At 43.9% G+C, this 25,644-nt stretch overlaps 1 protein-coding gene across 1 annotated transcript in view; it reads right to left on the reverse strand.

Annotated features, from left to right (window-relative positions):
* Positions 1 to 25,644, reverse strand: part of HYDIN (HYDIN axonemal central pair apparatus protein) — a 364,500-nt gene that overhangs the window by 4,413 nt on the left and 334,443 nt on the right. Inside the window, exons 77-85 of the mRNA XM_081806373.1 lie at positions 23,183 to 23,352; positions 20,910 to 21,108; positions 18,987 to 19,145; positions 16,973 to 17,250; positions 15,497 to 15,716; positions 13,608 to 13,820; positions 12,542 to 12,705; positions 11,543 to 11,693; positions 4,723 to 4,953 (exon numbers count right to left, since the gene is read on the reverse strand). Of these exons, the coding sequence (XP_081662499.1) occupies positions 4,723 to 4,953; positions 11,543 to 11,693; positions 12,542 to 12,705; positions 13,608 to 13,820; positions 15,497 to 15,716; positions 16,973 to 17,250; positions 18,987 to 19,145; positions 20,910 to 21,108; positions 23,183 to 23,352 (1,785 nt within the window). The remainder of the gene's footprint in view (positions 1 to 4,722; positions 4,954 to 11,542; positions 11,694 to 12,541; positions 12,706 to 13,607; positions 13,821 to 15,496; positions 15,717 to 16,972; positions 17,251 to 18,986; positions 19,146 to 20,909; positions 21,109 to 23,182; positions 23,353 to 25,644) is intronic.

Here is a 25,644-nt window from a genome sequence, read left to right on the forward strand (position 1 = left end):
CGAGTAAAGAAGAGAAAACTGCGGCAGAGCAATTAAAATCTTTCATGTCAGACTTATGAAGAAATGGACTTGCAAAAGGGAATTCTAATGGAGAAGAGATCTATCCCAGAAAGATTTAGGAAGATGTCTCGTTAGCACTTGATGACTAGAGGTGGGGGGATGGAGAAGAAGATTTGGCTGGAGTGACTGGATAATGATGCCTTTCACAAGAGAGGGGACCATAAAAAGGGCAGATATTATAGGAATAAAGTTTAGCCAAAAGGATGGAATGGGAATAAAGAGATTTAAAAATATATATGCACACACACTTAGTCTTGTAATTTCGAGCAAGGAAGTCACATAACTCTATTTTGCATCTGTTTTTGTGTAATTGGGATAATATGGATGTCCTGGCCTATCATGAAAGGATATATGTACTATCAGTCAGATGTGAATGAGCATGCTTTGGAAATTAAAGGATAGAAAATATATTTGTATTACATTATATATATGTATATAATTTTACTTTTGAAAATTTTGTTTACAGGTAATGGTCACATTATTAATGAGACTGCTAATATGTGACCTATAGTCCTCCACAAAAGCTAACTTTAGTAATAATAAATTGGCTTTTCTGTGATAAAAAAAAAAAGAACTAGTTCTTCTCATTGAAAAATAGAATAAAAAGAGGATATTGTTAAAGTTGTTGTAGATGTTTAACAGAAAAGAATAGAGTATACGCATTTAGATGATTTTACCACAATTAAAAAAAAATTAGATGAGAACGGGAAAATGTATGAAAGATATAACTTACAAAACCAGACTCAAGTAGATAAAGAAAACCTAGGTAGTTCTCTAACCATTAAAGAGATTTAAGCAATAGTAAAAAAGTTTTCTCTTAACAAAATTCCAGGATCATAAAGATTTACTTGTAAGTTCTATTAGATAATCTAAGTATTCCACAAATTCTCCCAAAGAAGAGAAAAGGAGGGAACCTACTTCAGGTAGCATGATTTTGATATCAAAATCAAACAAGGCTAATAGGAGAAAAGAAAACTGGATGCCAGTCCTCCCTGCCCCAAACATACATACAAAGTGCCCAATAAAAATGTTATCCAGCTAATCCAGCAATATATAAAGAAGAAAGTGTTTTATGGCAAAGATGGGTTTATTCCATGAATGAAAGGCTGGTTTAACATTTAACTGCCAATCAGTTGCCACATTGAGAGATTAAATGGAGAACAATGATTCGACCATCTCAATAGATGCAGTAAAGGCATTTGATAAAACTACATCCATTCATGGAGTTTTAAAAAAAGCTCTTAGCAAACTAGGAATAGAAGGGGACATCCTTAATTTGATAAAGGGTATCTATAAGAAACCCAAAATAAACATAATAAATGGTGAAACTTTGAAAGCTTTCCCTTCAAGATTAGGAAAAAGGCAAGGATGCTGTCTATCGCCTTTCTAGTCAACATCGTTCTGCAGTTCCTAGATGGCCCCCAGTGGGTCATCCTCTCCCATGTTGTACCAGGGCTGGTCTGTGTGACTCCTAGTATATGGCAGAGAGACGGCATATCACTTCTGAGATTAAGAGGAAAAGACTGTGGTTTCTGTCTTGCGCATGCTCTCTCTCCTTTGTTCTCTGCTTCTCTTAGGTCACTCGCTTTAGGGGAAGCAAGCTGTCATGGTGAAAGCAGCTCTAGGGAGAAGTGTACGTGGTGAGGAACTGAAGCCTGCAGCCAACAGCCAGCAAGGAACGAAGGTCTTTCCAAAAACCACGAGTGAGTTTGGAAGCAGGTTATCCAGCCCCAGTCAAGCCTTTGAAGTGCCCGGAGTCCTGGCTGACAACTGACTACATCCTCAGGAAAGATCCTCAGCCCAAACCAGCCAGCGAAGCTGCTACTCTTGGATTTCTGAGCCTCAGAAACTCTGTAGATAATAAATGCTTACAGTTTTAAGTTGCTAATTTTTAGGGTAATTTGGCAGCTAATACATTCTTAAAATAATCCAATCAAAATCCTAATAGGTTATTTAATTTTTTTGGAGGAACATGACAAGCTGATTTATATGGAAATGCAAAGGGCCAAGAATGGCCAAGATACTCTTGAAGAACAGGAATGTGAGATGATCAAGTCTTAATATAACATCATCAGAAGGATATTATGATTTTAATTTAACTAGTAATAGAGCTTCAAAGTATATAGAGCAAAAGCATGACAGAACTACAAGGACAAACAGACAAATCCCCTATCACAGTGACTTTAACATGCTCTCTTAAATCTGACCAAACAAGTAGACCAAAATATCAGAGAATTAACACCAAATGGCAAACACCTGCTTTTTAAAAATAAATGGAGGATTAAAAAAAAAAAAGATCATATATTGGGCCATAAGCAAGTCTAAACAAATTCTAGAGGACTGAAATAATGTGGAATATAAGGACCACAAAATAATTTAAAAAACAACATGTAGAAAAATCCATACGTTTGGAAATTAGGAAACACTTGTAATAACCCATGAGTCAAAAAAGAAATATTCATAATAATGAACGTTAGAACATTTTTGAACTTAATGATAAAAAATGCTGCATATAAAAGTTTGTACACTGCAGCTAAAGCAGCACTTAAGAGGGGGACTTACAGTCTTAAATGTGTGTATGGGAAAATAGAGAAGACTAGAAGTAAATGCACTAAGCACTCATCTTAGAAATTAGATAAAGCACCAGTAACCCACAGGAAGCAGAAAGAAGGAAATAATTAAAAGTAGAAATCAAGCAACTAGAAAACAAACATACAATAAAGAGTACCAACAAAACCAAAAGATGTCTCTTTGAATATAAGATATAATACTGAGAAACCTCTAACAAGACAGATCAAGAAAGAGAAGGCACAATAACCAATATTAGAAATGAGAAAAGAACATCACAGAGAAGAGGTAGTAAGAGGATATTAACAATGTTGTGCCAATATTTTGAATATACAGATGAAACATCCACGCTCTTGTTACTGATTCAGGAAGAAACAGAAAATCTAAATAGTTTAATAACTTATGAAAGATATAAAGTCAGTAGCAGAGAATCTTCCCCGGAAGAAAACACCAGGGCTCAGTGACTTCATCTGTGAGTTCAAGGAAGACATAACTTCAATCTTTTATAAACTCTTTCACGGAATCGAGAAAGCAGGTAAATCCCCAATTCTTTTTCTATTGCAGGCAGAGCTGATGCTCAAATTGGACAAAGAGTACAAGAAAGGAAAACTGGTTCATTCTCACTCAGGAGCATGGAGGCAGATCTCCTGCACAGACTATTAACCAAATGAAGTCAATCTATTTGTAAAAAGGTAAATTAAGATCACAAGGAGCTATTAGTTGATCCCAAGTTTTATCAGATTGGTAAACCTTTAAAAATGTGACAATGCCAAAAGTTGGTGAACTCTCATTACTGACTGGAGGTTATCTCTTGGTTGGCAGTTCAGGCATGCACACCCTGTGACCCGGTGATTCTCCTCCTCGGCATACGCTGTGGAAAACACACGCCGTGTGCATCAGGAAGGCACTTCTGTGGTGAGGTCCACAGCACGATAGCCAAACGCTGAAACCAACACAGACGTCTGGCCGCAGTAGAATGGATATCTAAATTGTGGAATAGCTGTATGATGGAATGGATATTCTACAGCGATGGGGATGAATGAACCTCAGCTGCGTGCATCAATGTGATGACCATCAGGACACACGATGTTGAGCAAAAGACACAAAACGCTGAAGAACGTTTGTATGATTTCTTTTGGATAAAGTTCAAAACCAGGCCAATCTAAACCGTATGCCTTAAAAGCAAGAAATTATTACAAAATGAGGACAGTGGTAACTTTTAGGGGTGATGGACAGTACTGCGAGTGGAGACAGGTTTCTGGGGTGGTGGCAATTTTTTATGTCCTGGCCTGGGTATTAGTTGTACAGATATTTCCTTCATAGTTGTTTAAGTAAACGTGTTTTAATACATTATATGTTTATATATATATGTTATACATTTCTGCATGGATTTTTATAATTCATGATGAAAAATATAAGGACAAAATGAAGGGCATGGAGACTCTCTGAGGAACAAAAAGGATTTTGGGTTCTGAAGGGGAAGGAAGAACTCAAGTGGGCACAGGGAATAAGTGGGTGGGCTCAAGTTAGAGGAACAGAAGGGGTTTTGATGGAATCTGGACAGTGAGAGTTTGGAGCCATAAAGTGAAAAGAGTCAAAAGAAAGTTCATCGCCACATCAGCTCAGAATTTCAGGCTATATCTTCCCAGCGGGGCACAGGTATCTTGTGCATCCTTCCTGAAGGGGTCTGTGCATAAGCAAGCGTTATGTGCATGATGGTGCACGTGCTGTTCACTCGATACGCTATGTCCCTTGCTTTCCTTTTCACCACATATATTCTACGTTACCTTTATAATTAGCAAAAAACAAAAATAGTTTCAATTTGAACAAAGCAAACAAGCATATGACAGAGGCAAGGCTTCATAATTAATAAGTAAGTCCCTTTTATATGTCTGAACCCAAGCGCTCATATGCCCGTGTTCATGTGAGGACTGGGGCAGAAGGGGAAAGGGGAGATCAGGGGTGTGATTGAGGGACTGTCCCCTGCCTTCCCAACCACTGTCAGGGCTGGCCCAAACTCAAGGAGGCAACCCCCCTTCACGGGCAGAGCCTCTGTCACAGATATCAGGGGGCCACTGGTAGCCGGGGCCGTACCTCGGAGTTGGCAGGCACCACAAACTGGGAGGGCAGGCTGATGTCAGGCACCCTGCATTCCGTGGAGAAGGTCACCAAATAGGGCAGGGGGTTCTCCACCTTGATGGAGGCTGATGTGCTCTGCCGGACGGGGCTCGTCATCTCGATGGTTTTGATGATGCCTGAAGGGATGACCCTGAAACTCACCATGTAGTGTAAGAACTCATTGGTCACTTCATTTCGGAAGATCACCTGGGTTGGCAGGGAGAGGGGGAGGAAGTAGGGCAGAGGAGGGGGGTTAGCAGAGGGGCTCCTGCTGTCTCAAGGAGCTCCTTCTCTCTGCTAGCATTGCCTGCAGACATGAAGCACAGGTGCCAGGCTGACATCGGCACTCCCACCCTGTCTGCACCCCCACCAGCCAGCCTTTCTCCTGCGGACTTCCGCTCTGGCTCCTCCCAGGTGAGAGCTGATGGAACAGCCCGGTTTGCTCAGAAGAGGCCAGAGCAGCACTGTCCAGTGCTGAAGGTGAAGGTGTCCCAGGGGACTGCTAGCTGGCCCCAGAGAGAACAAGCAAGACCTTAAGAGCTTCATGCTGTAGTGGGCTTCACTCCTATGCCAGTTGCTGCTGAAATTGACAATAATGCTAATAATGGTAATGACAGCATCTAACATTTAATCAATGATTACTGTGTGCCAGGCACGAGAAGTACTTGTTTAATGTATACAACTTGTAGGCAGTATTATTATTCCCCTCACTGTTTCCTTTCTTTCTTTCGTTTGGTTTTGTTTTGGTTCTTTCTTTTTTTTTTTTTCCCCCTCCAAGGAAACTGAAGTTCAGCAAAGGTAAATATCTTGCCAAGGTCACATGCAGGGAGAAGTGTCAGAGCCAGGACTTGAACAAGGTTGAACTGACTCCAGAGCCCACCCTCGCGACTGCACTACATTGTCCCCTCACCCCTGCGACTGGCATGATAAGCTTCTGCTGCCAGTACACCCAGATTTCTGTCGGGTATCATTTTCCCTCAGACTGAAGAATACTTATTAGCATGTTGTCCAGTGATACAAGTCTGCTGGCATTGAATTCTCTCATGTTCTTTTATCTGAAAATATCTCCATTTTAAAGGATATTTTCAGTGAATGAAGAATTCTCGGTTGATAGAATTCAGCACTTTGCAGATGGCTTCCATTATATCTGAAGGGAAGTCAGTGGTCATTTTTATTATTGTCCCCTGTATGTAGCATATTTTTAAATATCTGGTTGTTTCAAGCTTTTCTCTTTATCTTTGATTCTTAGCAGTTTTGCTATGATGTGCACAGACATGGTTTTCTTGTATATCATGGTTATCTTTGTATTTTTCCTGCTTGAGGTTTGCCAAGTTTCTTGGATCTATAAATATATATATATTTTTAAGATTTTATTTATTTATTTGACACAGAGAGAGAGAGACAGTGAGAGAGGGAACACAAGCAGGGGGAGTGGGAGAGGGAGAAGCAGGCTTCCCGTGGAGCTGGGAGCCCGATGCGGGGCTCGATCCCAGGACCCTGGGATCATGACCTGAGCCGAAGGCAGACGCTTAACCGACTGAGCCACCCAGGCGCCCCTAAATATATGTATTTTTAAAATCAAATCAGGGAAGTTTCATAATTTTTTTTTCAAATACTTTTCTGCCCCATTCTCACTTTCTTCTCTTCTGGGACTCATATTACCCATGTATTAGAAAATTTCGTATTTTCTCACAGGTTCATGAGGCTCTGGTTCTTTTTATTCAATCTTTTTTCTTTTAATTCAATCTGCTGTTAAGAACATCCAGTGAAACTTTCATTTCAGTTTATTGAAATTTTTAATTTTAATTCTAGAATATCCATTTGGTTCTTTTTTTATACTTTCCATTTCTCTGCTGAGATTCCTTATCTGTCCTTATTTAATTATTTGAAATGATTTCTTTAGTTCTAAACATGTTTATAATAGCTGGTTTGAGGTCTTTGTCTGCTAAATCCAATATCTGGCCCATCCTGGAGTCCATTTTCATTGACTACATTTTTCTTGACTATGGGTCACATTTCCCTGCTTTGTCACAAATCTAGTAATTTCTGCTGCTGCACTGGACATTGCTGATGATCATTGTAGAGATTCTGGATTCTGTTATCTTCCTAGTAAGAGTGTTGATTTTATTCTAGGAGGCAGTTCAATCACTGACTTATTGACTTATCACCTTAAAGTTGTGTAGGTTTGGTTTTATGCTTTGTTAGAGCAGATCTGTGGAAAGCTCAAGGTGTTTCTCAAGACCTTCCAACTTGGTGGGATTCAATCTCCAAATTTTGCCCTTCCTGCAGATCTTGTAGTTGCTTAGTTTTAGGCTTTTTAAGGGCCTAAAAGGACTTATCCTAAGGGCATGGTCCTTTCTTCTGGCCTTTCTGGTATTTCACTGGATTCTTAGGATGTTGGTGAGATGTTAATGCAATCTCTTCATCTGGCCGAGTCAAACCTCCAATGTTCCCCAGCAACTGATTAATGTATCTTTGTTTCTTTATCAACCTCTTTTGGGAGCTGTTCTCTGACAAATCTCATGTAGTCTCATTTTGTGCATGTGCAGGACAACTCTCAGCCAAAGACTTTGAGGGGAACTCCCACACAGACTTCTGTCTCCCTTCCCTCCCAACACCCTGCCACTTCCTGCATTGCTCCTTCCACTCCTCTCCCACCCTGTAGAGACTAGCTATTTCAACTGCACCAAACTCTGATTTCTGCATTGTCAGTTCAATGGGGCAGCTGTGCTTTGCTTAGACTCCAGCTCACTGCACTGCAATCAGGAAACTGTCCCTTGGCAGAGAGCCAGGACAATTATGGAGATTCATCTCATTAGCTTTTCTTCTCTTTGATGGATTGCAGTATTGTGCTCCTGTTGCCAATGCCTGAGAAGACTTGCCTCGGAAATTTTGTCCAGTTTTATGATCATTTATGGTGGGAAGAGTAGTTACTCCATTATAATCAGAAGAAGTACTTTTGATTTTTAAAAAACTTTTGTTAATTTTAATACATATTATTGTAAAGAGACTCTGTGATCTGCGTTCAACATCATTTTTACTTAACACTTTAAAACATATATTTACTTATATTTTTCTGTTCACATCTATAGTTTATGACTATCTTTATTCTTTCCCTACCCTTCTGGTGAATGAAAGAACATCTTTTATTTCCCCATTTGCTTCCCACTGAATGAGAAAAAAATTTTCATTGCCTTATTTTATTCCTCCCCTTCCTTTTTCCTATATTGAGGTCGTAAGAAATATTCATTTCAGATTGCTTTTCAACAATTATTTGAAATTACCTATCAATTGAATTTTGATTCTTTGTTCATTGTATCCTTATGTTTTCCTCTTGAATTCACTTACTTGTTTTTAAAATTTGCTAAATAAAAAACTTTTAATTTTATAGTACTTCTTTCAAACATGGATTATATATATGGGTAGGTTACTTTGAGTCCTTGCATGTTTAAAAATGTCTTTATTTTGCCCTCGTAATAGTTTTGTTTGGAAAAAGTTCTACATTGAATATCACTCTAAGTTATATGAATAGCTTACTCCACTGCCCACCCCCTTTTTTTTGAGAGAAAGAGAGTGAGCATGCATGTATGCACATGTGATAGGGGTGGGGTGGGGCAGAGGGAGAGGAAGAGAGAAAATCTTAAGCAGGCTCACAGGCTCCATGCCCAGTGTGGACCCCAACACGGGGGATCAAGCTCATGACCCAGAGATCATGATTTGAGCTAAAATTAAGAGTCAGACACTTAACCTACTGAGCCAACAAGGTGCCCCTCCACTGTTTCTTGTATTCAGTGTTATCATGAGAAATCTGATGTTATTGTGATTATTTCCTTTTACTTTCTCTAGAATTATTTAGGAATTTCTTTTTTATCCCAGTTTTCTACAATTTTGTTCTCATGTATTTAGATGTGAGGTGTTTTTTTTTTTTTTTTTTTCATTCACCCTATTTGGCAAGTTGTTGGGTCCCTTCAATTACAAGACTCAGTCTTTTTCAAATAGCCCTGGAAAATTTTCTTCAATTATTTTGAAAAGTATTTTCTTCCTCCTATTATCTTGTTTTTCTGTTTTAGGAGCTCTGTTTTTAAAAATTAAATTTTAGTTAACATACAGTGCAATATTGGTTTCTGGAGTAGAATTCAGTGATTCATTTACGTATAACACCCAGTGCTCATCACAACAAGTGCCCTCTTAAATCCCATCACCCATCTGGCCCATCCCCCACCTCCCTCCGTCCATCGATCCTTAGTTTTTTCTCTATCATTAAGAGTCTCTTATGGCTTATTTCCCTCTCTCCTTTTTTTCTTTTCCCCCTTCCCATATGTTCATCTGTTTTCTTTCTTAAATTCCACATATGAGTGAAATCATATGGTATTTGTATTTCTCTGACTGACTTATTTCACTTAGCATAATACTCTCTAGCTTCATCCACATCATTGCAAATGACAAGATTTCATTCTTTTTTTTTTTTTTTTTAAAGATTTTATTTATTTGACAGAGAGAGACACAGCAAGAGAGGGAACACAAGCAGGGGGAGCGGGAGAGGGAGAAGCAGGCTTCTCGCCGAGCAGGGAGCCCGATGCGGGGCTCGATCCCAGGACCCTGGGATCATGACCTGAGCCGAAGGCAGACGCTCAACATCTGAGCCACCCAGGTGCCCCAAGATTTCATTCTTTTTGATGGCTGAGTAATATTCCATTGCATATATACCACATCTTCTTTATCCATTCATCAGTCAATGGACATTTGCGCTCTCTCCATAGTATGGCTACTGTTGATGATGCTGCTATAAATATCAGGGTGGATGTACCCCTTTGGATCTGTATTTTTGCATCCTTTGGGTAAATACCTAGTAGTGCAATTGCTGGATCATAGGGTAGTTCTATTGTTAACATTTTGAGGAATCTCCATACTGTTCTCCAGAGTGGCTGCACCAGTTTGCATTCCCACCAATAGTGCAAGAGGGTTCTCCTTTCTCCACATCCTTGCAAACACCTGTTGTTTCCTGTGTTGCTAATTTTAGCTATTCTGGCAGGTGTGAGGTGGTATCTCATCATGGTTCTGATTTGTATTTCCCTGACGATAAGTGATGTTGAGCATCTTTTCATGTGTCTGTAAGCCATTTGGATGTCTTATTTGGAAAAGAAGTCTTTTCTTCTTGTCTTCTGCCTATTTCTTAACTGGATTATTTGTTTTTTGGGTGTTGAATTTCTTATTAGGTGGATAGATGGACATTTGGTTTGTAACCATTTTTTGGTTCTTACGAATAATGCCTCTATGAACATTTATGTACAGGTTCTTGTGTGGACGTATGTTTTCATTTATCCTGGGTATACACCTAGGAGTGAAATTGCTGAGTCACATGGTAACTCTATGTTTACCATTTAAGGAATGCCAGACTGTTTTTGGCAGCAGCTGCACCATTTACACTCCCGTCAGCAATGCATTAGGGATCCAATCTCTCCATACCCTCTCCAGCACTTATTACTTCCTTCCATTCTTGCCATTTCTTTGTGCTCATGTGCTTAAATCTGTGCTATTACTCAGCTCTATCTTCTAACTTACTAGTAATCTCTTCCTCATTACACTATTCAGCCTTTCTCTATGGTTTTCTATTACAAACATTGCATTTTTTATTTTCCAGGTCTCTAATTGATTATCTTCCATAATAGCCTGTTCTTCTATTATGGGTAGGATTATCTTCCTTTATTCCTTTGAGGATATTAATAATATTCACTAAAAATATTCTGTTTGCTTTAATACATCTTTTATCTTAGGGGTTCCTCTTTGTTGAGCTGGTATTTCTATTTATAGTGGCTTTTTTTTCCCCTACAGATGTTTCATGAAACCTTGATTTTAACGTTCTCTGTCAGCTTGTGAATGTGATCTGAGTGGAGCAGGCCACCTCAGTGGTTGTAGGAAAGGATGACATCTACTGCATGGGTTTTGCTACTATCTCTTCTGGAGGGAGGAGATGCGTTCCTAGGTTTTTTCTTTTATCACTTTAAAATCTTTCCCTAGCTTATTCCATCTTTCATCATAGCTTCTAATACTATCTATAAATAAGTAATTTCTACATATTATCTATAAATGAGTAATTTCCATATATTATCTTCAGCCCTAACCTCACCCTTGAGCTACTTGATCCATATGTGCTCCTTTTCTTCAAAGTGCATATCTCATTTTGTAATTATACATTCATAGTACCATTATTTGGTTAATATCCTTCTTCTTTCACTGGACTGGGCATTCCATGAAGACAGAGACTGTGCCTAGTTTTGATCATTGCTGTGCTGCCAGCACTTAGTATAGTATGTGGCAGGTATGCTCATAGGTACTTGTTGAATTAATGAACGGATTAGGAGAAACAGTTCCTGCATGAAAGGCCCCGTGGTATCTTGGAGCAGGTGGCTCTGAGTTGAATCCTGGCTCTGACATTACAAGTTGTGTGTACTGAGTGTTCAGTATGATGCTAGCCACTCTCAGCACTCAGAAAAAGGGATCTTTTCTTATTATTGTGGTCTGGTGTTTGCTGGCCTTCACTACTTAAGGATTTTCAAGATTCTGCTGCTTTGAATGTTTGGTGTGGGTCTCCATGACAGATGGATGGCCCTGCAGTCTGGCTCCATCTTAAAGAGGCTTGGAATCCTGAAAGCCTTTGCCAGGTCACTAAATGGTTAGCCCAACAGGATAAGGATAGGCTGGCGGTGGGAGGACATCTTCACTCCCTAACACCAGGATCATCACCTCAGGGGCAAACCTCCAGGGTTCCAGGGAAATGTTTTTAACATGTAGATACCTTTGCACTGTATAGTCCCTCCTTGTGGGAAAAGAAGTTCAGCTTATAGTCTTTCTTGGAGCCCGACAGTACATCAATGTAGTCAAGGCCTTTTAAGGTGACGCTTAGGTCTGGCTTCTCTGGCTTTATCATTTCCACAATGACCCGGAACCTGGGGGGACACAGCAGCACATGAAGAGAGGATAGAGAAAATGTGACTGTCTGCCCAAAGGAAAGAAGTAAAGGTGCTATTTCTACTCCTGACTTTATGACAAGCACGTGGGTCCAGGGCTCTGGTCTTTACTTTGTCTCTAACGATACCAATAACTACGATTTACTGACACCTATTATGTGCTAGGTGCTGAGTCAGTGCTCCACGTGTGTTCCTAGTAACACATGGAGGTACATATGATTCTCACCTCCGTCTTACTAATGAGGAAATAGAGGCCAAGAGGAAGCATGCTCAGATAACATGACTAGTTATTGGTAGAGCCAGGATTCAAACTTAGGTCTGGGCCTTCACCCACTATGCTACCTGGCAGCCTTCAGTAAGTAAACCTCTTCTCCCAGCCTTTGGCTCCTTCTCTGTAAAAGAAGGGGACAAGGCTGCTGGTCTTCAAGCTTCTCTAGCCCTCGTATTCTACTCTACTCCCACTGCAACTAAAGATCCAAGGGACGTCCTTCTCTGGCCAGTGGCTGAGGTGATATGGTGGAGCACTCGATAATAACCACCATGATTCTCATTTTGACAATAATAACAGCTAACATTTACTGAGCACTTATTTTGTGCCAGGCCCTGGTCTAGGAGACTTAGGTACTCCGCTATTCACAGATAGCACTGGGGGTCTGGAAGCTTAGAGGTCAGGCAGTGCCTGTCCACACCAGGGAAATTTGTCTCTGATTCTTTCAGTCCCTCAATGTCCTCTAGAGGTGCTGACCAGGTGAAAGGCCAGGCTAGACAGTGGATGTCCTCCCTCCTCCATCTCCTCCACCCTGACTCCTTGCCCCCCACTCCCTCACCTCTGGGGCTTGTTAAGCCAGTTGCTGATTGGCAGGAGTTCAACGTATGGCGTCTTACATGGTACTTCACGGAAGATGTTGGCCACGGCTTTGGGGAGCTCAGCAACCCCATGCAGCATATACAGCCAGCCAGTCCCATCGGGGAGGGGGAAGAAGAGGGTGCCCTAAGGAGAAGAAGCGTGGTCAGAATGGCACAGGAGGTCCCTTATTAGCTACCTCTCAGGCATGGTAGTAACACAGGGTTAACGTAGGCCCTGACATAAGCATAACTCTTAGAAAGCAGCTTGGCAGTATGTTTTAAGAGTCATAAAAATGTTCATATGTATTTGAACCAGGAACCCCACCCCAAGGAACTTGAGAGTCTATGCTCTACCGATTGAGCTAGCCGGCGGCTTCACCCGAGGGAACTTAAAAATCCCTCCAGAGGAAAAAGCTGCATACATACACATATATTAAAACCATTTATAATATTGATGAAAATTTGGTAATAACTTCCATATTCAACAACTGGGGAATGTTAAATAAATTAGGGAACTCTCATTCAAAGAAATATTAGACAATCATTAAATATCATGATCACAAAGACTAGTGAAACAGAAAAATGTTCCTGATATAATGTAAAGTGAAAATAAACAGAAGGCAATTTTGGGTATGTGATGATGGCAGCTGAATGAGGGCTGGTAGTGAAGATAGAAGAAGAGAGTTCTCCTTTTTTAGGGTGGAAGATTGCGGCTTCTTTCCTTTTTTATTTTTATTACAGCCACGATGATGTTATTTGTGCAATTAAGCTAAATATTAATTGCTTGATGCTTAGTCCAGGACTCTTTCAGAACTGTGCCCCTCATTCCAAGAGAATCTCCTACACATGAAAACATGTGGGCACCGAGAGAGGCTTTGGACTCGATAATCTGCATGATTCCCTATTGTTCCAACATGGTTCGTGGGGTCCCCTCTCGTTTGAACATTCTCTGAGGCCCCAAACTCTGTCTCCTCACCTCTTTTGCACCACTCTTCCCCCTCCAACCACACAGGGAAACCAAAGCGGGTGGGGGAAGCCTCAGTCTACCTGATGTTTGCGGTTCTCCAAGTTCATGGTGCGGGGTCTGTAGGTGATCTCATAGGGCTTGTTTTGCTGATGGGGCTCCAGGGTGATGAACTCGGGCCCCTCCCAGTGCTCACCCTCAAAGATGGGGTGCAGGTTCCAGGTCTGGTTGGTGCGGTTTGAAAGCAAGATGGTCTGCGTGTGCTTGGAGCGCACCTGGCAGGTGAAGTTTACCACCTGGAAGAAAGCAGGCATCTCAGGCAGGTGGTGGACTTTACACATGAGGAGTTCGAGGAAAGGTTCAGGATGGAGATACATATTTGGGAGTTGAGGGTATGGCATTTTTTTTTAAGGCCAAGAAACTGGATGAGATTGTCAGGAAGTTAATTGTTTTTAGAAAAAGAAGAAATTTAAGAACTAATTCCTGACTGGCACACACCAATGTTAAGAAAAATCAGAAGAGGAGATGAGAGGAAGCATCTAATAAGGTAGGAGGAAACCCAGGAAAGGGTGGTATCCTAGGAACCATGTGAGGAAAGTGTTGGAAGGATTCTCCTTTAAGGGACTTGTTCAAGGTATCAAATGCTATCAACAGGTCAACAGTTGAGAACTGACCACCGAATGTAGCAATGGGGACAGTGTGGCAGTGTTGGTAAGGAGAGTTAAATAGACTAGCGGACAAGAACAGAATTCAGCAACAGAGCTGCACCTATATGGTCAAATGGTTTCTGACCAAGGTGCAAAGGTATTTCAGTGGAGAAATGATAATCTTTTCAACAAATGGTGCTGGAACAATTGGATATCAGTATACAAAAAAATACAATGAAAGGAATTTTGGTCCATATCTTGCACTACATACACAAATTAACTCTAAACAGATTGAAGATCTAAATGTAAAATTTAAGTCCTGAATATATGAAGAACTCTCAAAACTCAGTAAGAAGAAAACAAACAACCCAGCTAAAGATAGACAGAAAATTTGAACAGATACTCCAACAAAGATGATATATGGGTGGCAAATAAATACCCGAAAAGGTGTTCAACATCGTTAGTCATTAGGGAACTACAAATTAAAAAACACAAGGAGACACCACTACATATCTATTAGGATGACTAAAATTAAAACACCTGACCGTATCAAGTGTTGGCAAGATGTGACATAGTGGAAATGTCAGACATTGCTGGTAGAAATGTAAAATGACACAACCACTTTGGAAAACAGTTTAGTAGGTTTTTAAAAAAGTAAATATATGCTTGCTCTATGACCCAGCCATTCCACTCCTAGATGTTTACCCAAGAAAATGAAAGCATATGTTCCTGCCAAGACTTGTACATACATGTTCAGAGCATACCGTATGAGCCCATTTACATAACACTCTTGAAATAATGGGATTATAGAGATGAAGGCTGGGTGTCATTTTTGCCATAAGCGTTTTTACCATAAGTGGAACACAGTCCATTCTCAGGTTTCAATGGACATGGCTAGCAGAGGATTAACTCAAGGCCCCCTCCCCCCTTTATTGATGAGAGAGAAGGAGAGAAAGGTGTTTTACCCTTTACTTACAGAGCGTGTAACAGAATTTGATCTAGCCAGAGATATCAGTGCAAGCTTCCTTGAGAATGTGATGCTTGAGTTGAGGGCTGAAGAATGAATAGGATTTAACTAAATGAAGAGGGAAAATGAATATTGCAGCAGTGGGAACAGATTATGCAAAAGCCCTGTGGCAGGGGTTGGGAAGCAGGTCTGGATGTTTGATGTTGGCACCGAGGACTGTTTGAACAGAGTCACTTGTTTCTTTCTTTTTTTTTTTTTTTCAGAGTCACTTGTTTCTAGAAGGCCTGGCTGAATTCACTTGTGGAGCTTGCTGGGCCCACTCTGGCCACTGGCCCATCTGTGGGCAGCATCTACTGACCTCTTTTACTGCAGGTGGTCCCACGCAGACTCCAGATAGGGTTAGGCTCAAGGGATTGCCTCCCTGGATGAAGCAGAGCAAGTTTTTATAGAGACTCTCCTTGCCCACTTCAGTGGGATGGTAGGTCACTTCAAACGAAACCTCCATGCCCGCAGTGATATAGCCTTCTTCTGGGCTGATGGAGAAATGAGGCTCAAATTTTTTGACATCCCATTTAAACCTTTTCCAAGATAAAAGGAGACAAGAAAGACAATTTATTAGTATCCTGGGGGTGTCCTCAATGCTGCTGAGATCAAGAGACTTTGCCTGGGCTTTTAGCTGGGAGGTTTACCTGCTAATGAGCACTCCCTGGGACCTGGGAGGAAGACCATCACTGGGTGCAGCAGAGGCAGTGGGGACAAGAGCCAGATCTCTCCTGGGTAGGACGGCTCAGCTGCCTCTCAGACCGGAGCAGGGTGGGAAGGGGCTGTATCTTATCTTATGGTCCACCAGTGGCTCATGGGGGAACATGTGCATGAATGCACTAACACATGTGTATCCAAGATCAGAGAGCTAGGAAGTGATCGGGCTAGGACTGGAACCGTCCCGAGACCGTGGCTATCAGCAACCCCTCCCCCCATCCCCCCATCCAGGAGGGCAGAGGTGATGCAGGTGAGCATTGCACCTGCTCTTGGTGGCGCTGGGACCTGAGGGCCCTGTGTAGTCATCCCTCAGTGGGCTGATGGGAGACAGAGGGTGGGTGGTGCAGACCCCGTGCTTCCAGCACTCAGGGGCCGCCACACCACACCCTCAGGGCACTGTTCTCACTGAGGTCTGGGCGAGAGTGCCCCCTGCAGGTATTCGGTGCCCACCTGCATAGCTATGGGGGCCTGCCTGAGTAGTGACGGGGGTGGGCACCTGCTAGCTAGAGGGAAGAGCCTGGAGAGGAGAGCGATCACAGATATACTTGGGTTCCAATCCTGTCTTTTTCCCCCACTTCTTGTCTGTGTGACCTCAGGTCAATCATCTGACCTCCTTGAGCCTTACCTTCAGCTGTGAAATGGGGACAACAGAGGACCTTATGGGGGCCTGGGATAATTAAGTGGGAGCTTATATGCAAGAAGGCTCAGCACTGCACCTGCACAGTGTGAGTCCTTGCTAAATGCATGATTTTGGTAAAGTAATCTCAGTTGTCTCATCTGTAAAATGGACCAGCCATGGAACTGTTTGGGATTAGCCAAGAGGAGCCATGTAAAGGGCATAGAACGGGCACCAAACAAATGTTCTCAATGACATTAATTTTCGCCATCCTGGCAGCAAGCAGTCAGATGAGCGGGACCATTGTTGTCACATCTGAGTGAAGGGAGGGGATGTAAAAGGGAGGGGAAAGAAATAACGAGTGGCCTGACTTGTGAAACAGATGTCGTGTCCAGATCCAGGGCAAAGCCAGTGTCACAGGGCTGTGCTAGCCTCGGGGTGGGCACACCGCTCTCCTACCTTGCACCCACGTCACCCGTGTTCAACATAAGGATGCGACGCGTGGCTTGTGTCTGATACACGACTGGCCCAAAGGGGAGATGCTCCTGGTCCAGGGAGATCTCCAGGGCCTGGCAGCAGCCGCTGAGGAGGAAGAGGGGACGCAGGAGCCCCATACATTCCATGAACACCTCCTCGGAGAAGGGAGGGATGCGCTTCTTCGGGGCAAAGATGACTTCCAGCTTACAGACCTCTTTGGGCTTCAGAGTGATGTTGTGGAATGGTATCAGGGTGATGACCTGGACAAAACCACAAGGATACTCAGCCACTGAGGGCAGGGGGCGTCGGAGGCATCCATTCCTGGGTCTTGCTCTTCGGGCTGCAACAGCCCAGGGGTCAGATCCCATTCTGCTCCCTCCTACTGGCCAGGTCATCTTTGGCAAGTTACTTAAACTCTCTGTGACTTACTCTACGGTGAAGATTCAGATCATATGTATAAATGTGTGGCACGAAATAGGCATTCCATAAATGTTAATTCTCTCTTCAACCCCTTGCAGCAAATGACCCCTACTCTCTGGTGGAGGAAATAGTACGATAAGAGGAAACAGGAAACACTCAGTGCTCTGGTGTCTTTCCAAGGAGGGCTCCCTGGGCTCTCTGTACCATGTTTCCTAATGTGCTGCTTTAGATGCAGATTCCCAGGTCCTTCCCCAGGCCGACTGAATTTTGGGAGAGCCTGGAACTCACATCTTCAAAAGTGCCCTGACCCACATGTTCTAGAGTCTGAGAACTGCTGTTTAAATTCGTATGCTCTCCCTTTCCTGCTTTGTCCTGGTAGAAATCAATCAAAATCAGCTCGAAGGAAGCCGAGGCTCCTTCTGCGCTTGTGTTCCCTGGGGTGCAGAGCGGGGGACTGTGGCAGCAGGGGTGAGATGAGCCAAAAACTGCACGGGACCGCCCGGGGCCACTGGACCAGTACAAGTGGCTTGGCCCAATGGTCAGGGGCCCCGGCCCAGTGGCACTGAGGATGTTGCCTGGGATGAGTGAGGAAACAAAAGCAACAAGTTGGCCCTGTCTCTGGATGGCGGCATGGGCCCTGGGACGAGATACGCACCAGCTCTCTTGCTCTGGCTAGCTCCCGCAGCCCATTTTCCTGTCTCTGACAAGCCCCAGATGGTTCTCAGTGCTCCTGCTGCACCGCCTCGCGCCTGGATGTCCACCAGCCCAGGCCCTTCGGGGCCCATGTACCTTTGCCTGCGAGCACACTGCTCCCCAACCTGTCTGCCTGCAAGACACCTCTTCACCCTGACCTCAGTGCAGGCCTCCCTCCACTGTGAGGCCTCCCAACAGCCCCCAGCTGTCCTCGGAGCTGCCCCTTCCCAATTCACACCCTGCCTCTGCAGTTTCTAGGCTGTCTGGGTGTTATTTCTGTGTCAGTGACCCCTGAGGACTGGAAACTCCACCAGACCTTGCTATTCACCTTGCTATGGACTGAATTGTGTCCCCCAAATTCACATGTGAGTGGTGTCCAGCCTTTAGGGGGTAATTAGGTTTAGATGAGGTCATGAGGGTGGGATCCTTGTGACGGGACTAGAGCCCTTGTAAGAAGAGACGCCAGAGAGCTTGATCTCACTGTCTCTCTGCTGGGTGGGCATATGGCAAGAAGGTGGTCATTGTGAGATTATGGGGAAAATGGTTTTCTTTATGACTTACCATATTTTTCAAACTTTCTACAGGATATATACATTCATGAGCATCCAGATCTACTGAATCGCATCCCTTTCTCTTTCACTCTGCTGCCCTTTCGAGGTATGCAGTCCCTCTAAGCCCTGGTGTCCTTCTATGTAAAATGAGAATAATGAAAGCACTAGCCCTACACTGCTTTTGTGAAGACACTCAGAGGTAGCACACGGGAAGCTCTCAGAATGGTCGGCACCCTGTAGGTGCACCAGAAGCGTGAGCGGTCAGTGTTGCTAGCACAGTCCTCTGTACCATCGGGACGCATGAAGACCCCCCGGGAGCCCTGAGCACCAACCTTGGGTTCCTGGAGTTCTGGAATTGAGAACAGGACTGACTGGCTGAATGTGAGGTGGGTGTGGCTGGTGTTCATGATGGAAACCGTTTTTTTCACAACCTGTCCCGGCAGGACAGCTCCTAACTTCACAATCCTGTTGGATGGATCCAGGACTGAAATCTGCAGAACAGGAAAGAGAGCACGGAGGGAGGGTTTCATCAGTTACCGAGAAAAATAACCACCATGATACATCCAGTCTGGTGAGGTAAGGGTGGTTCCTCTCTCTCAGTGTCCTGCCTTCTTCATATGGGATGGGTATTCACTCACCCAGCAAACATTCATGGGCATAAACTACCCCCTAGGCAGCTCATTACACAACTACATAATTATAACAGGGTCAAGGGTTGTGAAGGAAAAGCTCAGGGTACCTTGAGAGCACATTACAGAGGCTGACCTGGCTGGTGGTTCTGGGGAGGCCTCCCTGAGAAGGCATGTCTACACTGCACTGGGAGCTAAAGGAAGGGTAGGATCTAGTCAGGTTGAGTCGGGGTGGGTGTGAGGTTAGAGGGCACCCCAGGGGCAGGGGACACTCTGTGGTGAGGCCCTGAGTTGGAGGAGTGGCTCAGCCAAGGCCTGGGGTGGGGAACAAGGGGCATCCTGAGAAGACAGGCTTGGAGGCAGTCAGGGTTCATGCCGGGAGAAGTGGGAAGCCCGGGCAGCATGGACTGACCCCATCAAACGCGGGTTTTGGGTGCGATGTGGCTCACGTCTCTGTGGAAGAAGGGCTGGAAGGGGGCGGGAGAGAAAGCCTGGAGGAGTGGACGGTGCCGAGCGTTCAGACTAGAACGGCAGCAGCAGAGGTGTGACAGTGGACACGCTTCCAAGTCCTCATCAGGCACTGATCCCGGGGTCGGCCGGGATGGATCGAGGTCAGGCTGGGCCTGGCCCGCAGGACTGTGCAGCACCCATGGGTCACTATCATTCGATCAGTCCCTAAACTGCACACCCCCTGCTCCTCAGCTTTCTTGATATCCAGCCCAGACGCTTCCATTCTGTCTCAAAAGCTGAGAGTCCCTAGCTGCAGCCTGTGCTCCCGGAGGTCCGCTCCGGACTTCCCCCAAAGGACCTAGCACACAGTAAGTGCAGAGTGAGTGAGTGACAGAATGAACAGTGAGATCGGAAGAGGCCCCCCTCTCTGGCTTGGGTGCAGACACACCAGGTGGCCATGTCCTGGGGTTCCTCTAGCTTGATGGGAAGGCTGCCAGGGAGACCTCCCTCCTATCCCTCCCACATCTTCTCTCTCCCTGTGGCTGAAATGTCCCATGCATTCCTGAGCATCTGGGAAAGTCTTCTGTCTTCCAAAACCTCCTATGCAAATGCAAATGTGCCAACGAAACAGACACCTTAAATGTTTACCAGACACTGGGTAGAAAGGGATTAGCAGCAGGACTTTCATTAGGAGCACCTACTTAGAAGAGATGCCCTCAATCAAGCATAACCCTGGGATCTGTGCCTGGCAGAGAGTACTAATCAATGTGGCATTAAGGGACGATGTTCCACAACTGAAACGTATGTCTGCATACATAGCCAAAACAAGTTGCTGTCCAAAACAAATCTAGCCTATTAAACCCAAAAACAGGACACGCCCTGTAAGAGGAGAAGGACGTGCTCGGGATTACGAATCTGACAGTCTCCAACTTCTCCAAGAAAAGTGTGTTTCTCCGGTGCTTGTGATTCCTTGTAGCCTATGATGCACTGAAGTTTGGTGTTGAGTAAGAGTCAGATTTGACAGTTCATCCTTCGGTAGGACTGGCTGGCCTCTGACAGAATAGCTGGGGGGCCAGACGGGTGGAGAAGGGAGGAAGAGTGGGCTCCGGGGGCACAGGTGACTGGGAGGGCAAAAGGAGGGTGCCAAGCCTGAGGATCTCACCAAACGTTTCTTACCTTCATTTCAGTGCCTTTCCCTTTGATTTCAATTATTTGTTGTGAGAGCCCATTGATTTCAAAGGGGATGAGTTCTCGGTATTGGATACTTTCTCGAGGATAAAAGGTGATTGGAATCTCCAGTGTCTTTCCCGGCTTTATCACATCGACACGGAAGTTCACCTCGAGGTACGGGGTGTTGGTGTACAGACAGTCTAAGCTAGAGAAAATCAGGAGGAAGGTGTGGAAGTTAGAGGGCCCGCATATTTCCATTTTGTCTACAAAGGAGGAGGGTCTCCAGCACGACCCTGTACTCCTGGAGGTCAGAGCACATGTTTAAGTCATCCAGAAAGACCAATTCTGTCCCCTTGTCTCTCTGAGCTGGGTTCTGATGGATTTCCTGCCCTGCTGTCCTGCAGTCACAGGATGTAAGGGTTGGAAGCGACCTCAGCAGTGGTTCAGCCCAAAGCCCCCTGACATAATCAAGTTACTTACCCCAAATCACACCCTGAGATCCCGGCAGAACTGGGCCTCAAACTCAAAAGTGCCGTGGCCCTTTGCTCGATGCAAAGGAAGGAAATACTTCCTGGGGTGCCTGGGTGGCTAAGTAGGTCAAGGGTCTGCCTCTTGATTTCAGCTCAGGTCATGATCTCAGGGTCGTGAGATGGAGCCCTGCACTGGGCTCTGTGCTGGGCGTGGAGCCTGCTTAAGATTCTCTAACCCTTTCCCTCTGTCCCTCTCCTCCCACCCCCACCCTGCAAAAGGGCTCTCTCTTTCTCTCTAAGAAAAAAAAGAAGGAGGAGGAGGAGGAGGAGGAAATGCTTCCTAAGTAACTGGGTGGCAAAGCACAGCTGATAGGAGTATGTGTTCTGAGTCAGATAGAAAGGAGTTTGGATCCGGGCTCTAATCACTAACAAGCCATGAGACCTGAGAAAAGTTACTTGGCCCCTTTGGGCCTCTGTTGCCTTATCTGGAAAGCTGGGTTAGTGACAGTTACCTCATAAGGTTGTTGTGAGCATGAAATGGAATAGAGCGACTGAGGCAGTCACTAAGCAGGGCAAAGAGGAAACATTCCACAAAGGTGAGCTGTTCTCGTTATCACTAATCGCCCAACTACCGGGCATCTTCGAAGACTATGTCCACTCTATTCCACCGGTGGGTAGGAAGGCATGAGACCTCTCCACTACAACGCTTCCTTGTCTGTCTTCCAGGCATTTAGAGAAGGAGTCCAGCTAGGCCAATAAATAGAACTTAACGTCTTTGCGTAGGACTCCGATTGAATTAAATCATGCAGGAAAGAGTACAGGTAGATAAGATTTTTAATTAGCATTTCAAATCACAAGACACTCTTGTAACGAACGCTTCAGGTTGATAACCATCATCATCCCAGCAGCAGCAGCAGATAACCATAACTGAGCATTTCCTATGTTCCAGGCACTGTTCTCAGGACTCTCTCTGGGGGAACTAATTTAATCCTCCTAACAGCCCCATATGGGAGATGCTATTATTATCCACCATCTCAGGCGAGGAGAGTTGAGAACATGTGCCCAAGGTCGCACAGCTAGGGAAGAGGTAGGCTTTGAACATAGGCCTGTGCTATCCAATACGGTAGCCACTAGACCCAGTGGCTATTCAAATTCAAATTCAAATGAATTAAAATTTAACAAATTAAGAATTTGGTCCCTCAGTTGCACCAGGCACAATTTACATGCTCTGCAGCCACATGTAGTTATAGGCTGCCATATTGGACAGCGCAGATACGTAACAGTTCCACCGTCCAGGAAAGTTCTGTTGTATAGTACCAACCTAGAGAGCTTTGAGGAAACACAGGTCTCTGGGCTAGTCTCTGGAAATCCTGTTTCAATAGGTCTGAAATAAGGCCCAGAAACCCATATTGGAACATTCTACACAGGGATGGTGCAGAGAGGCTGGATTTTAATCAGAAGACTTAAGCTTGGCATAGATCTGTTATTTACTACAAAGTGATGGCCTGACAAATTCACTTTTTAACTCTTCAAACCTTGGTTTCCACATCTATTATGTGGGGAAAGTAAATGGAAGCCAATGAACCTCTCATCAGGTCATCTGGCATTGCCCTCCTCATTTTAAGATTTTTCAGCAGAGTAGCTCATGGCTACCCAAGTATTAGTGGTGGGGAAAGGAGACTCGGGATTCATGCCCAGCTGTATTTGACTCTTTCCCATAATCTTCCTTTTTCTGTTTTGGCAGGACTTCACCTGTAGGACCCACAAGGAGCTACAGACTCCTCTGGAAGCTCTGGGAAGTCTGCGTACCTCATAGACGTTTCTTCCTTGTTGGTGACAACCAGGATTTGTTTGTATGGGGGCATCCCAGCCTGGTAGATGAAGCAGGTCCCAAAGTTGTAGCTGGTGAAGGAGAAATGAACAGCTGGGCTCACAGCGCAGCCTGAGATACTGCACAGAAATGTCGGGCCATGACTGATCTGTGGGGAGGGAATGGCAGGCAGAGCGTGATTAGAAGTGTGAGCAAAGGGCTCCTCAAGTCCTCAGGTGAAGGAGGAAAGCAGTTGGTGCTTTTCCAAAAAAAAAAAAAAAAAAAAATACAGGTGCCAGGACTCCATGGGCAGAGATTCTGATTCACAGGTTAGAAGTTTGTTTACTTGAGGAAAGCACAGTGGGATACTCTGCAATCAGACCCCTGCATTGGCTCCTGCAGCCATGATTCAGCCGGAAGGCAGAGGTGTGGCAGACTGCTAGTTACTGTCCCCCATCTGCTTCCCAAGGGTTCCCTATCAGCAGGACTCTGCTTAGTTGCCAAGATGCCTGGGTGGAAATACTAGAGTTCCTATCCTTCCTGGACACTAAGGGTGGTCATCAGACATAGTTCTGGTCATCAAGATATAAACAGAAGAGGACAAGAAGGTGTCCTATTTTGAATACAGAGGCGGTCTTGCTGGGAAAGTTTGGTTGGTTGGTTGGTGGTTTTTTGTATGTTTTGCCTTCAGGCTCTTCTCTCTTATTTCCACTTTGAATGCAGACCCAGGGCTGCAGAGTGAATGGTCCTCTTGTGACCAGGAAAGGACAAGAAGGAAGTCAAAGGCCCCTATGTCAAGGGTGAAAGAGTGGAGAAATATAAAAAGTATGGGTCATATCTGGATTCTCAACAAGATGACACACGTGCCTGTTGGGACATGACCTTAATTTGCTCTTCAGAAACTTTGTAATATGAAATTTCCTAAGTTGAAAATTTATTTAAAACAAAATATCCTGTATTTATTCTAAACATCATTATAATAATATAACAGTCATTGGTACAAGTTTTTGTAAGTGACTTTATAAACTGAAAAACAGTTTCTTACTTAAGGCTTTTAAAGTCTTTGTATTTTGTGACTGATTTCTTGTAAAGGATTCTGATTGACCACCTTCAACTCTTCTGCTAATTAGAGCAGGAAGGTACTATGATGTGTGTGATGTTTCTTTTTTCCGTAAGACATGAAAGTTCTGAAAAAAGACAGTTCTCCCAAGGGATGGGCTCCTTCTGAGGTGGCATGCCTGGCTCTTCCCAGGGAAGATGGCTGCAACATTGCCCTTGAGTTCCAGGCTAGGAGTTTTACGGTTTTGTTTTTTCTAATTGAAAAAAAAATTTTTTTTTTAGACTGTGCTATGACTTCATGTCCATCTAAATTATGGACTGTCCAGCAACTGACTGTGGGTTCCAATTGTTGTACCCCCCGGTTCCCTGTCAGTCACCTTCTCCTTAAGTATACGAATAAAGACCATGTCTCTTCACTCTGTCAACTGTCGCTTTTGCTGTGCAGAAACTTTTGAGTTTGAGGTAGTCCCGCTTCTTTATTTTTGTTTTTGTTGCCTGTGAATTTAGTGTCATATCTGTGAAGTCACTGCCAAACCAAGGTCATGAAACTCGCCCGATATTGTCTTCTAGGAGCTTTATGGTTTCAGGTCTTACGTTTAAGTCTTTAATCCATTTGCAGCTGACTTCTGGGGATGGTGTAAAAGGCTCAGTTTCATTCTTTTGCATATGGATATCCAGTTTTCTCAGCACCATTTGTTGAAGAGACTCTCCTTTCCCATTGTGTATCCTTGGCACCTTGTCAAAGATCAGTTGGCCATATGTGCATTTGTTTCTGGGCTCCCTATTCTGTTCCACTGGTCTAGGGTCTGTCTTGATGCTGGTACTATACTATTTTGATATTAGCTTTATAATATATTTTGAAATCAGGATGTGTGATGCTTCTAGCCTTGTTCTTTCTCAGGATTGATTTGGCTATTTGTGGTCTTTTGTGGTTTCATATGAATTGTAGAACTGTTTTTCTGTATTTGTAAAAAAAAATTCCATTGGGATTTTGATAGGGATTGCACTGAATCTATAGATGGCTTTGGGTGGTACAGACATTTTAACAATATTAAGGCTTTGCATCCACAAACAGAGGATTTTTTCCATTTATTTGTGTCTTTAATTTCTTTCACCAGCATTTTGTAGTTTTCAACATACAAGTCTTTCACCACCTTAGTTAAGTTTATCCCTGAGAATGGAATCCTTTTCCGTGATATTGTAAATAAGATTGTTTTCCTAATTTTCTTTTCAGATAGCTTCTTATTAGCATATAGAAAAGCAACTGATTTTTTTTTATTCTTATGTTAATCCCCATACATTACATCATTAGTTCTAGATGAAGTGTTCCATGATTCATTGTTCGTGCACAACACCCAGTGCTCCATGCAGAACGTGCCCTCCTCAATACCCACCACCAGGC

Source organism: Leptonychotes weddellii, chromosome 16, assembly GCF_054177405.1.
Source record: "Leptonychotes weddellii isolate Sample4059 chromosome 16, ASM5417740v2, whole genome shotgun sequence".
Taxonomy (NCBI): Eukaryota; Metazoa; Chordata; class Mammalia; order Carnivora; family Phocidae; genus Leptonychotes; species Leptonychotes weddellii.